Genomic DNA, 15000 nt, shown 5'->3' with positions numbered 1-15000 from the left:
CTGTTGCGGAAAGAGCGGTCCAAGAACTTGAACTTGAACTCCTTCGACAGGATCCCCAGGGTGGGCCAGTTTCCCCTGTTGTACTCTTTGTTGCAACCGTGACCCTGAAATCACGAATTTGATGTGGTGGATTGTCAGCTCGTGAAATGTGGACGCAGCGCGATCAGTTCCCAAACACCCAGATTCTTCTAGGTGACTATGATCTGATCTCCCAACAACACAACCTCCGTAAAGCCAACCATCCCGGCAGTAAGTATCCCTAGCCCAAGCGGCCAGTAGCCCCTCATATCGCCGTTGGTTACCTGGTTTATCTCTATTGTGACCGAAACAAATCTCGTGGGAGAGATCGCTACCTAGTTACGTCCACCTATGGTGCTTGGTGCCAGGTTACAAAGTTTGCTGGTTCACAGTTGCGGAGTACCACCTTTCGAATTAGGAAGGCTGAGTTCTACAAAGTACCTATGAACGCTTCACCTTCCCTGCCACATCACATGAGCAGTGTGCGGTTCGACACCGATGACGACGATGATACCTTATTGCTTTCAGCTTCGCCACCACAGATACCTACAGCTCCTCCCACACCCACATCTCAACTGTACCAGACCACAGATGCTTTACCTCCACGCACCCGCCACTGCTGCTCTTTTTACACCTCCTTCTCATCCCGATTAAGATACTAACCTTATATCCTTACCGTCTCCCCGCAACCAGTCAGGCCAAGGTGTTGTACCCTAACGACCAACAAGTACTCGCCGTACTCCACAATACCTAAACGACTTTGTGTTGTATAAGTCTACCCCTCCGACCTTGTCCTCACAAGACACGAAGAAAAGAGACAGGAAAAGAGACAACTGCACCATTAGGCATTATTTGTTGTTTTACTTTATTGTATTGCTAGTGAGCAGGGCGCACCTAGGCAAGCGGACTTTGTCTTTACCCAGACTCCTTTGATCTTCGGACATTGTTGTTGTTGTTACTTATAAGCCATTTTGTTCGGATCTTGTTCTGTTATTTCTACTTACCTTGCCAACTGGCGTTGGTACAGTTATGCAATTTTCATATTTTTCTGTCATTTCGCAGTTCACCCATTATACACTGCAGCCTTATCGAAACTTTCTTACCGTTCCCCCTCCCCCACCCTATACGAAGTTGCAAGTCGGAAAAAAAATCGGTGTACACTTGTCCAACATTGTTTATGTGGTGAAGAGAGGGGTTGGACCTGTGTGAATTGGAAAACGTCCCGGAATTGTAGATCTTATTCGTTTCTGTTTGATTTAGGGTACCCCAGTTGCCCATCAATCAAAGTCCTTGTTCCTACATACATGCATTCAACGAACTAACAGTAACGCCTATCCTTTTAGAGCCAGAAAGTACAGAAATAACTTCTCTATCTACAGGTGGTTATATTGTAACAAAAAAGTTTTGTTTGATGCTAAACTGTAAAAATTAAGCATATCTCTCCATTTCTTTCGGAATCTCAATGACAATCTTCGTTGTTTTGAAAAATTATTTTGGAACGTTCCAAAATAATTCATCTTTCAAAACAGAAGCGTATACCTTTCTTAAACCTACTAACAGTGTCTGTTAGGATACCTTTTCTATCCATAACAATTAGCTACAATTATTTTTCCATTATATAAAAATAAATAAATAAACTTCTTCATTCTTAGAAATTAAAAGGAAAACCTTACAAGCATGATGAAGTTTCGGCGTTTCTTGTATTGCAGTTTTTAAATTCAAAAATAAAAACATAACAGGTATAAACAACAACAAAAAAGAAAAAAAACAAATAACCATAAAAAAGAACAGTAACATATAAGAAAATGTTACAAGTTCAGAAAAAACATTCAGCACTGAAGGAGATACTCTGTGTACTTTAATTAGGCCTCAGACATTTGATTCAAGTTACCCCTGTTGCACACCAATCAAAGTCCTTGTTCTTACATACAGTCAACGCACTAACAGTAACGCCTATTCTTTTAGACCCAGCAACTACAGAAATAACTTCTACATCTGCAGGTGGGTATAAAAGAAGGTTTGTTGATCCTAAACTATATCAATTAAGCATTTATTTCCATTTCTTTTGGGAACCCCTCTTCGTAAGTTGTTTTGAAAAGAATAATAATAATAATAATAATAATAATAATAATAATAATAATAATAATAATAATAATGATGATGATGATGATGATGATGATGATGACAATAATAAAAACGTTCCAAAATAATTCATCCTAATTGCAAACCAGAAGCGTGTACCATTCTGACACCTACTTACAATGTCTGTTAGGATACCTTTTCTATCTACTGTTACGATCGTTTTTCCACTAAATAGAAATAAATTAATAAATAAACTTCTTCATTGTTAGAAATTAAAAAAAAACAACATGAAGAAGTTTCGACGTTTCTTGGACTTCGCTACCCTACCGGTACCAAGACTACTGCTGCTGCTGCGATTAAGCATTACGATAATGATAACGGTCTTGATCGGCATAAATTATCAAAGACTGACGAAGGACTACGCTCGAAACAACAGAGAATTTTGAATTTTTACGGCACGTTTTGTTAAAAAAAATAATGAATTAAGTTTATATTCTGTTCCAAGCAGAATAGGGAATATATTTTTTATGTTTATCAACAAGTACAGACACACCACCATTTAAAAAGGTTTTAGCACTGAAGGAGTTACCCTACGCTCTTTAATTAGGCCTAAAGATACTCTACGCACTTTAATTAGGCCTGAGTCATTTGATGAACGGCATCTTATAAACGAGGGTGATATATTCTTTTTTGACGAACCGTTTTCAAGGTTTTACGCCACTTCAAAGGGTCCTTCAGATGACATAAGTTTAACTTTGAAAGTAAACAATTTACCAAACTCATTTTGTGACGTCACCATATGTGACGTTATGTTAGAATTTTGTCTTACTTGGTATTCGTGGACCATCTGGTAAGTCTGAGGAAGATATACAAAAAATACGTAACATTAGACTAAACGACCGCTTTGAGGTGTGGTTTGACCCGGACGTGGAACGGCATAATACGGACCTTTAGCATCAGGTTTTTCGTGGGAAATGGCAAACCGCAAACCGCAAAATATCACGTGACCACGGCCTTGCGGTCACGTTTGGAGTTTGCAGTTCACGTTTGAAGGGCAGGAAGGGCTTCCAGTGGTAGGTGATTTACGGCAAGGTTTTTTGCCACAAAAAATTGTACAGCCTCGCGTTTAAAGGTATGAACTAGCTTTTTGTATCCGTTTGCGATGTGTTTGTTGGATTTTTGATCTCGAATCAATGAATTATTGCTAAGTTTTGGGCGATTAAAGTGATGCACTTCGACTTGATGAAAACAACATGGCGGCCCTAAACAATGAACGCGTGGTTCAAATCAATTTTATATTCCTTTCTGCCGTACTAACAAAGGAAAGTATTCTGTTCCAATCCAGAGTTAATTTTTTTTTCTATCTTGTTTCTGAATTCATAACTTAACTCAGTCTCTGTTTGGTTCCTATTTTTAACGTATCACTCCGCGAATATCATTTTATTTTGCTTATCTCTTTTAGACTGGGGAGCCCAGGCTTCATAAAGCTTTCTGGTTTCTTCTGGGCTCCCTTGCAACCTTACAATTCCTATATGTATTCTTGTATTGTATTGTATTTTGGCTAAATAAAAATGAACTGAACTAAACTGAACTGAACGCCTTGCTAAAGTTTGAAATCTCGGCAACGCGAAACTGCAAACGCGTAACTGCGGTTTGCGGTTTACCTGATGCTAAAGGTCTCTAATATTACGGTACCAACTGCATACCTAACGTGTTTCCAACATCATGATAATAAAAACATATCAAGGAGGAGGAATTCTTACTCAGTACAGACAGATTTGGGCTGTTTAGTAACAGCTCAATGTAAGTTTTTCTTCTAGAATTTTTTTACAGCTTTCTCTGACTCTGGTATTTTTTTTGAAAGATTTCACCGCGTTTGCTGTTAGTTTGAGTTGAATCTCGATTTAAAAAATGTGCAGAGTGTAATCATCGAGTTATGAATCCCCTCAGGAGATTGCTAAGCAAGAAAGAAGCGTAAGAATTACTCGAGGTGCATCGGATAACAACCTCCCGAGTGCATCCAGTATAGCTCGATGGTTTGCACGGTTTCAACGTTTACCATTTCTTTGATTGATCAAAAGAGTAAAACCTCAAATTTTGATCACAGATAGCAGGGGATTGACGTGAGCGTTGCATTTGCGCGCGCTAGGGCATGTGCAAATTATTTTTGACCAATCTTTGTCCTTTTCTATCGCTGAATTTAATATGTTGTTCCCCGTCTGAATTGCGTGAATTGTGAAACATTTTTACGTTATCTTTAATGATTTTTTTGGTAAACTTTCTCTAAGTATTAGAGCATAAAACAAAACATTTGCATACTATGAGTAGTAGAAAGTGACGGGCATTGCCTTCCCTCACTGGTACTCTCGTGGAGTTAAAAAGGCTATCCACATAAGGCTTCACCCTAACAACATCAACAGGGACAGTGGAATTTGACATTCCTGAAGCGTGGGTGCCTACAATCAGACAACAAAACATCCGACCTCTACCACAGCGGACCACCGAGGGATCAGTTTCTTCCTTTCACAATACCAACAATGCTTTGGATCGAAACCCACCAAACATGAGCGAGATTTGTGATACACCAATCACTAGCAACCACGGTGGTACAAATAGTGTGGTCGAAACGTCGCAATCAATATCAAATACGCAATCGTGAGACAAACGATAAAAACTAACCCTTTATACACATCTTTCATGACACTTTTTTTTTTTCATTATTAAGGATTTTGTAGAAAGTAAGAACGAAAATCCGGGTCTAATAAGCACAGCTGAACACGCGATCATATACAAATTAGATAGAGCAAGAACGCGCGCTGTGATATTAACAATTATAATTATGATTTTGTTTGTTTGTTCATTTGTTTGCTTTTTTGTACTTTTTGTTTCCCAATCAGGTACAAACAAGAACCATATTATTGCCGTTGCAATTGTCGTTCCGATATTAGCTCTACTGGCTCTCCTGGCTTACTGGTACTTTTGTCACCCTTGTGACCAGTCATCCAAAACAGGTTAGGTAACATTACAGAGGCACCCCTTAAGTTTGTATCAAAGGTATCCCCATACCTAAAATAATTTTGTAATCTATCCATCCAAGAAATTTTAGTAATCACCTGACCGTACACCCGTCCGTCCGTCCGTCCGTTCGCACCACGCAGGAACCAATGTGAAATGTCCAATTTTCTAGCCTGTGTGTGGGAGCCTGTAACCTGTGTTTAACCTGATGATAGTCCTTATTATTGTCAAAACAGGGTTTCCGCTGATCAGTGTCACATGACCGTATCACGGGCTCAGTGGTCAACTTATCGAGGTCACGAGTTTTCCACTACTTTTTGTTAGCTATTAGTTGATCGCGGGCTCAAGTTTATGTTTTTTTTCAGTCATTTGGTTTTCCCCTGAAGTTAAGTATAGATTGTGGATTTCTTTACAATGGTTTACAGTTCATTGTCCTCAGTAAATTTAAAATGCTTTGGCGGGAGCTTCGCTTTTAGCTCTGGTTAAATCTGTATATTATTGAGGTGGTCGGGTGGTAGATGGTGTTTCTCACATAGAAATCAACGCTCTTTTGGATACTCTTTCCATATCTTGTTGCAGCGTCTCCAACCTACTCGATGTCCGCTTGAAGTCGTTGTTGCGCGATGATCGATTTCAGTTTCTGGAGTCCACTATTTACAGCTGAAATATCTCCCATTAGACTCAGGTGGCTCGAATGGATTTTTTAAGGGGGATGCCTTCCAAGTTTGAGCACGTCGGGATGAGTAAAGATATGGGGCAAAGGTTACCACAACTGTATTATACAAAGATGAAAATTTCTTATGATCTGGGTTTTGTTGCAATCGGACTAATCGCCATGGCATCGTAATGACGCCATGACGCGCGCGTGTTTAGGATAAAGAGACGAAAGACACAGCTGAACACGTCATCATGAAAAAAATCTTTATTTACGCACGAGCGTGCGGAAATAAATACAGATTTCATTCATAGCCGCTCAAAAGGACTTATATAGGGCAAGCACGCACGCTATGTTATAAATTCTTCCTACTCGCGATTGCCCAGAGCAATTCCTCTCTTTTTTTTTTTTTTTTTTTTGGCTTTTTTTTTCTACGCAGTTTTCACTGATGGAATCAAAACACTATGAGATGAAGCCGTGTTTCCAAAGCTTATCATTTTCTTAAAATATTAGCTAATTTTGTGGATAGCATGCTGTTACACAGTTTTATGAAACTTCGTTCGATCGTTTCCAAAACGCTCTGACTCATACAATTTGTCCAAACTTTGCCATAATTCAGGCAATTATGGCAGGTACATACTCCGTTGAGCGATTTCGTAAAAAAAAAATCCTGGTACAGAGAAACACAAAGATTAATACAAATCGTAATGGCGCCATTACGTTGCCATGGCGACTCCATTTGCAATAAAATCCGGGTTTATAAGAAATTTTCATCTTTATTTCATACAGATGTGGTAACCTTTTCCCCATATATTTGCTTATACCGACGTAGTTAATGCCCAAACTTGGGAGGTATTCCCCCTAAAACGTCCAGTCGAATCCTGTAGATTTTTAACTTACTCATTTTAATTTTCGATGTGAGGCTTTGGTATGTTTTAAGTTTTAAACCGGAATGTGCGGAGCGCCCGCTGACATGACCAGGCACCACTTTTTAATCGCCTTAAATGTGATTTTATCCTCGTCTGATCGCTATGAAATTTTCACCACTAACTGACGTTGTATTGAAGTTTGTCAAAATGTAGTTTTACTTAAAATCGATAATATATAGATTTAGCCAGGGCTAAAACTGAGGCTCCCATTAATAAATTTATAATTTAAATTGAACTATAAACTTGTATTCTACAAATCAGTTAACTTTAGAGCACATTCATGTGATTTTTGAGAGAAAGGCTAAGTGATTGTTGAGAAAAATAATTTGCAAACAGTCTAAGAATGAACCAAATCTTACATCGAGTTGATAGCCTTATATGTACACCCAAAACATAGCAATCATCTTCGATCACATTTAAGAGCCATGATCGATGTCTCTTGATCGGAGTAGATTAGGTCTGGAAAACAAATTAAATTCTTGGAAAACAAATCAGGCCGAATTTTTTGCGTTCGACAAGTTTGCTTTACAAAATCTTGCTAACAAATCTTGAGGCGTGTAAACTAACCTTTTACACTATTATACATCACATCTGAGGTGAAACAGTACCATGAGGCGCTGTTTTTAAAATACAGACCTCGGACAGAATGCAGTATTTCCCAATTTTGAAATACAAATTGCACTCATTCAATATTCAGAACGATCGAAACACTCGTGGGCTTTTAGCGAAACTATACGGCCAGCCGGTTGCGAGCTATCAGGGTGTTGAATGAACATTAATAGAGTTACGTTTCATCATAATAAAGAATTTATCATGTTTCTTTTTTATTTAGCGGTTTTATAACGATGTGTAAACTTAAAAAGCGTTTGATACGCATGGCATTTTGAGTACTCCTTCAAGCGATGTTCATGAACGACTGAAAACAAACAGCACAGCGAATAAAATTGCAAGAGAGACTACTGACAATCAAGAAAAGAAATATAATTCGGTGAAACATATACAGAGACAACAATTTTCATTCACGAAGATAAGTACTTAAGTGTCTCGCAGGCTTTTTATAGTTCTGTAAGCTTATATCAAACCTGATATATATACTCGGTCAGATCATCGTCTCAAATCTTATAAAACGTGCATAAACTAAAAAGGCGCACAAACTACGCTCGACTTCATTAAATTAGATATAAAAAACAAACATTCAAATACAACAATTACTCATGCTTACCATTCAAGATGCAGGTCCTGGAAGAATGTCAAGTAAGCCCAGAATCGCTTCAGACTTTTCAACCCCCTTACGCATGAAGCAAGTTGATGAACGAAAACGATGCCATCCGAAATCGGATTTCCGACTTTGACAAGCGACGTATTTCTCAACCAAAACCCAATAAACAAACTAGCCATGAATAACAGATGACTCTTGATAGCAGCTGAATTTCATCTTGTACATCTAGTAGAAAAAGACAGTTAAAAACATCTCAAGTTGACACAAAACTCCGTCAGCTTGAGCTGTCAAAGTAAACAAGTTTCAAGATGCTGCATAAATTTTCCGCATGAACTCACCTGTCAAATTTTGACCAATCAGAGCATAAAAATTGGACGTAGAGCATGACCATGGTGAGAAAAGTCAAAAGCAACTGTCTTTTCTGCCTGTAATAGCTTGCTGATTTTTCGCGTCCAAGGTCAGTTTGAAATCAAAATTTTAATTGTGCGGCACATAAACACATGTTTCCTATGAATTAAAAAAAATTAAACTTGAGCCTGCGATCATTTGAAAACTAGTAACTTGTCAGCGGATAATTGCAAAAAATAGTCGAACTCAATGGGTCGACACCTGAGCCCGCGATACGGTCAGGTGACACCCTGTTTTGACAGCTGTCAAGTGATCACAACATTGATATACAATATGTGTCCAATATCAGTTTTCATGTGCTCCCAAACTAGCTAGAGAGTGTGAGACCGATTTCCCTGTGGTGCAAACGGTGGGCGGGCGTTATATGGTCACGTGATTACCAAATTTTCTGGAATGGGTAGATTTACTTAGCTATGGGGCTCCACTTGCGCGCGCTTCGCGCTCGTGGAGCTCCGTTATTACTATGACAACAATAAACAAAAACTTTGTAATCGATAACCAAATAACCTCCGTGAGAAGTAAAAAATTCCGTATGTTTGAATTAAAAGTAAAACGTAAATAAATTTTAAACCTTAAATTTTCAATAGCCGTGATAAACCAGGTCTAAATAACTCAAATTAACTGAAAATGCTGCTTAATATCATATTGCACTGCTTGGAGGTTGACGTTTATTTTTTCCTTGCGATCCTGAAAATTAGCCTTTATATGATGAGGATTTTTTCGGACAAGGATAAAATCACTTGAAAAATATCAGTTTGGCCTCAAAAAAAAGGTATCGAAACACCTTAATGAACGAGAACATGAATAACATTTCAATAGAACCACAGGCAGCTTATGCACCTATCAATGTAAAGCCCGTGGGGGGGGGGGGGGGGGGGGGAGTGCGGGCAAGGGGTGGGGATTTGACAAATTTTAAAATTTTTTGATCAAATTTCCCAGGATGGGAAACGAAAGGTCAATCAAAAGTGTCAAAAGAGACCCCACCCTAGGGGAAAAAATCTAAACAAACAATACTATAATACTATATAAAATGAATAAAAGAACATTTCAAACGTACATTCTTACTACTTTTATTTAAGGTTAACGTAAGCTCCGTTAAGTTACTCGCTTTAATTAAGTATTTTCCCTCTCCACTAGCATTTCTTATTTTGAACAACAAAATCACTCCAGGAAGACTGACCGTGGTATTATAATATTAATGAAACGTAAAATGCTTTATAACATCTGGTCAACATGTTGGATCAGTGACTCGTAAAAAATCCTCTGACTTTCAGGGTGGAATTGGATTTCAATCGAGCTTTACAATCAGATCGGAACTTGAAGATAATCATTCTTAAAATAGACATTATAGCCAGTTTAAAGAATCGGATTATGGCGATTAAAACAAATAAAAACTTCATATCTTTCTCCAACAGCGTGACTTTCAGAAAGCCTCGAGCAACGGACCTGGTAACCGCTTCTGAATTGATACCAGGAATACCAGGCTTCTGTCGGTCAAAGTCAAATGTCCCGAACCCGGGGTCGCTTCGCACGATCAAAAGCCCGACAGGGGGATAGTCTCAGGCATCAAATCCCCTCCCCTTGCCCGCACTCCCCCCTCACGGGATTTATAGTGATAGGTGCATAATAAGCGCACTATGTGTGGGTTCAGGCTTTAGAGGTCATTTGGTCGGAATATACTAGAATTATTAGTGTATTATCTGATGCCAAATAAATGCAAGAATCTTAAGGATATGAAGTCTTCTTGTTTGTCTATCTGTACTAGTAGCCTTTAAGATAACGAAGGTCGATATTTCTTGCATTATTACATGTGATTCGGGCCTTTATTGTTCGAATTTTATCACATGTATTCGAATCTACAACGCTAAGAAGAAAAAAATCATGTTATCCTACGCGTGAGCTGTTTCCGGTCGAATTAAACGCACCGGCGCGCCCGACTGTGTCGGTTTCAATTGGGCAAAAGTAACGACCCTCCCTAGCGAGAGTGACGTTTTGTCGATCTGACGCGGTCGCTAAGCTCCAAGATTCGAATCTCGTAGGATAACAGTCAGATTACGCATCGTGGCGACGCGAAGCTGGCCAGAATCGTTGCGAAATGCAGCGCTCCTCGGGCTCATGCAGCCGAATTGAGAAACTGGCGCTCGTCGAACGGGTAGATATACACTCTTCGGTCTCGTTGGTGGCAATTTTAGGGAGATCGGTCGCTTTGTTTGGAAATTATTGGCCTTGGCGCGGCGAGGGTTGGTTGGAAGGTCTCCAGCGTTCCCTTCTTTAGAGTGTTCAGTACTCGATGGAAAGAAAGTCGACTAAACGGCGTTTAAACCGGCCGTAGGAAACAGAGTGGCTATGACCTAAAGGTAAGGGAGCTTTTTCAATCAATATTTCGCGTGATCATGATTTTTTTTTCTTAGCGTTGTAGATTCGAATACATGCACATGTGATAAAATTCGAACAATAAGGCTTAGGGCCCGAATCACATGTAATAATGCAAGAAATATCGACCTTCGTTATCTTAAAGGCTACTAGTACAGATAGACAAACAAGAAGACTTCAGATCTTTACGATTCTTGCATTTATTTGGCATCAGATAATACACTAATTATCTAGTATATTCCGTCCAAATGACCTCTAGCCTGTTCCAGGCTCCGAGATAGTGGTGAAAAGTCGTTCAGTAAAAAAAAAAACGAAAAACGCGCCTTCCCACTTTCCCAAGTCGCGCGCGTCTTATTTTCGCTTTGCTCGTTTTAATACGTCCGCACTATACTATCTGAGAGCCTGGCACAGGCTAAATGACCTCTGAAGCCGGAACCCACACATAGTGCGCTTGGGCTGCCTGTGATAGAACATGCATAACAACGACAGCCCAGTTTTAATCAAGAAAGGCGAGTAGTGTGTCAGAACTGTTCATCTAAAAATCCTTTCAAAACTGTTTTTTTTTTTCTTTGCAACTTTGTTCGGTCGCGTAATTGAATGGCGAATACTAGATGAACGTGCCTCTAAGGAAAGTTTTCGCTTTAAGCTTGCTCTTTACAAGTGACACGGCAAATGAGTATTAGATCGTGTTCCCTCCATTGACGACCAGAAAAGCTATTGATAAGCTCAATCACGATTACTGAGAAAGGCCCTGACATGGTGGTCTCAAATCTTGAAAACGTGCAACTTGACTCAAGGACGTAATTGAGATCATAAACAAAGTAAAACCAGGCAGAAACAAACAAACAAGCAAAACAATAAATAATCAACCTCAACTAAGTTGCAGCCTGAAACGCATGGAATGATCAGAAACACAGTTTCCTATAAAGCCTGCTTGAACTCTCAAAAACGCAGCCATCGATGAAACCCGTTCATGCGACGCTTTCCTCAGCGACAAAATTATATAACAAACCATCAAACCAGCCTTGAACAACGAAATATCTTGATAACATGGCTCACTTCATGTTGTCACAACATTTAAAAAACATAAAAGGTTCATGAAGACGCTGCACCGTAATGTTTAGGGAGTTATTATAACTCCAAAAATGGACTAAAAATTTTAGGTACAGGATAACCCCTTTTTGGGGGTTACTTTAACTCCTAATATAACTCCGAATATGGGGTCATTGTTACTCCTGAAAAAGAGTTACTCCCAGTCTAGAGTTAAAACAACTCCGAAATGGGGTTATTTTTACTCCTTACGTGGGTTGTTTTTACTCTTTTTGGAGTTAATTTAACTCTGAAAGTAGAGTACAAATTTTAGGTACAGGATAACTCCTTTTTGGGGTTATTTTAACTCCTCAATATCTGGGGTCACGTTTACTCCTAAAAAAGAGTTCTTTAAACTCCTTCTTGGAGTTAAAATAACTCCCCAAAAAATTACTCCACTGTAAGAAGAGTTAAACTAGCCCCACTAGAGGAGTTATTATAATCCTTGAAAATTACTGTGTGCATAACCGTTTTCCCTATAGTTTTTTGATTGGTGAATTTGCCTGTGTGTCCGAGGGTTCATAAGAGTCAATAAGACAACACGCCCAGTTTTTTGTTTGTTCGTTTGTTTTTTATTTCGCCTCAAGACTTCGTATCATCTTTTAATCATTTAGTTTTCGTTTTATCAGATAATGATGGCAAGCTAAAGTGTAGAATAAAAAGCGGCATTGATGGTCACTTTTCTTTTCTCACTTAATTTGTGACTTTCCATTTTATTACAGGCGTTAGCGATACGGAATTTCAATTTGACGCTTTCATCATATACAGCAGCGCGGACGAGGAGTGGGTTAAGAAGACTCTACTTCCGATTCTAGAAGAAAAGAATGCCTTGAAATGCTGTATTCACTACAGAGATTTCATACCTGGAAAGCCTTTTAGAGACAACATGGCAGACAGCGTTTACACGAGCAGGAAAACTATTGCTGTGGTGTCCCACAATTTTTTTAAAAGCCAATATTGCCATCATGAAATGGATATGGCCCTTGGTCGATTAGTCAAAACAGGAGATAACAGTGTAATTGTCATTAAACTCGATGATGTTGATGGAAAGAAACTCCCTAAGGCTCTTAAAGAAAGGAGCTATATCGATTATTACAAGTTGAATGACAAGGAAACGTGGGAGAAACAGTTGATTCATTGTTTAAAAGTCTCTGTTCAACACAGGCTTATAACACAAAATAGTTTTGTTTATTCTGAGATTGGGGGAGTTTGTGTGTGACAAAAGGACTTGAACCATTCCTTGTTCATATAATCCACTGAAAAATTCCCCTCCTAATTGCTCATTCCTTAAGCTCTATCAAGGCAAAAAAACGGCAACTCTATTAATGTTGAAAAGCTATACCAATACTCTTTTAGTTTAAAGATAATGCATTTTTGCGAAACTGGACTTTCGAGGCTGATGTTTTATCATATCTCATTACCCCAATGAAGTACGCAGCTCTTAAAAACCTCTAATTTCATTGGTTCTCTATAACAAGCAGCTCCATTGTCTTAGGGATAAAGTCATTGTTGTATTTCTATGTCTATTCTTTTAACGACCAATCCTGTGAGGTCTTCTAAAGAGTTGCGTTTCGCCCCAGACCTAGCGGGTTTAGATAAAAATAGATAGACACCTCTACATCTATTTAAACAGAAAATGTATAATCATGTAAAAATACTCAGGGTACTCTCTTCAGTCTGCTTACAAAGCATACTTTCCTGGTATTAGTCGGAGCCCTGAGTGCAATAACTAGACAATAAAATACCCGTTAAAATAAATGCAAATATAAAATTATATACTATTCAAAAAATTATTAGAATCCCAGCTTCCCGTAAAAAAAGATCTCCCATATTTATGTATATTTGCAATTATTAGTTACTTAAAAACCGTACTCCCATGATAATAATAAGGTCTCAGCCAGATGCAAAAGATTACTCTGCCCGTTTAAGCGAGCGCAAATGTCCTTATTAAAAACAAAATATGTAGTTCTAGAAACACTGCGGGCACTGAACATCTACGTACTCCTTACAAGTGCAAAGGTAGGGTTCATCGCGCCTGGATTTTAGCGGAGCCCCCTAGCTAAGTAAATCTACCCATCCCAGAAAATTTGGTTATCACGTAACCGTACACCGAACGAACGACCGTCCGTCCGCACCACAGGCATACCAATGTTTACTCTCGCACTTTCTAGCTGGTTTGGGAGCCCAGGAGAAAACTGATTGCAAATCAATGTTGTGATTAATTGACAGCTGTGAAAACAGGGTATCCGCTGACCAGTATCACCTAACCGTATCGCGGGCTTAGGTGTCGACCTATCGAGTTCAAGTATTTTTTTTTGAAGTTATCCGCTGACAAGTTACTAGTTTTCAAATGATCGCAGGCTCATGTTTGTTTTTTAAAAATTTATATGAAATATGTCGTGTTTATGTCACTATGGCCCAGCACTATTAAGATTTTGATTTCAAACTTACCTCGGACACAAAAATTCAGCCAGTTATTTAAAAATACATGCGGGGAAGACCTTTTCTTACCATGGTCACGCGTTGGTCACGCTCTACGTCCAATTTTTATGCTCTGATTGGTCAGAATTTGACAGGTGAGTTCATGCGGAAAATTTATGCAGCATCTTGAAACTTGTTTACTTTGACAGCTGAAGCTGACAGAGTTTTGTGTCAACTTGTGATGCTTTTTAATGTTTTTTTCCACTGGATGTACCAAATGAAATACAGCTGCTATCAAGAGTCTTCTGTTATTCATGGCTGGTTTGTTTACTGGGTTTTTGGTTGAGAAATGCTTCGCTTGTCAAAGTCGGAAACCCGATTTCGGATTGCATTGTTTTCGTTTTTCACCTTGCTTGATACGTAACAGGGGCACCCAACGGCAATTTTCGGGAAAATATCTGTTCGGAAGACGATTTGAGATCTAAAATTTTCGGAGCATTTGTTGTAAAATTTCTTGCTTGCCTGCCTCTCCTAGGATTTTCGAACATCTACAAAATAGTATAATTACTCATTTTTAACGGATTTTGACCCTAAAAAAGGCCACCTAGAATTTTCGGAAGCCTTTTCCTGGCTGAAATTTTCGAGAAGGTAAGTTTTCAGCTAGGAAATCCGAACAGATGAAAAGTTTTTAGGGGATGAAAATATGCCTATATCTACCGTTTGAATACTAAAATACGTTCAACAATGCTATGTTAAGTGGTTTTGAACTATATCCTCGTTGGGTGCCCCTG

At 38.9% G+C, this 15000-nt stretch overlaps 2 protein-coding genes across 4 annotated transcripts in view; both read left to right on the top strand.

The window, feature by feature from the left end:
* Positions 1-13546, top strand: part of LOC140936282 (uncharacterized) — a 60651-nt gene extending 47105 nt beyond the window's left edge. For 2 of the 3 annotated variants that reach the window (XM_073385726.1, XM_073385727.1), the window contains exons 10-13: positions 1362-1397; positions 1984-2019; positions 4998-5111; positions 12511-13546. In XM_073385726.1, coding sequence (XP_073241827.1) covers positions 1362-1397; positions 1984-2019; positions 4998-5111; positions 12511-13007 — 683 coding nt within the window. In that variant the 3' untranslated portion in view covers positions 13008-13546. The remainder of the gene's footprint in view (positions 1-1361; positions 1398-1983; positions 2020-4997; positions 5112-12510) is intronic. The other variant, XM_073385728.1, reaches the window with a different exon arrangement.
* The window catches only part of LOC140936280 (uncharacterized), a 217528-nt gene that overhangs the window by 50528 nt on the left and 152000 nt on the right, over positions 1-15000 (top strand). The gene's annotated exons all lie outside the window — the stretch shown is intronic.

This window comes from Porites lutea, chromosome 5 (genome assembly GCF_958299795.1).
Source record: "Porites lutea chromosome 5, jaPorLute2.1, whole genome shotgun sequence".
NCBI classification, from domain to species: Eukaryota; Metazoa; Cnidaria; class Anthozoa; order Scleractinia; family Poritidae; genus Porites; species Porites lutea.
Note: the sequence above shows the minus strand (reverse complement) of the source record. Positions and strands in the feature narration are given on the sequence as shown.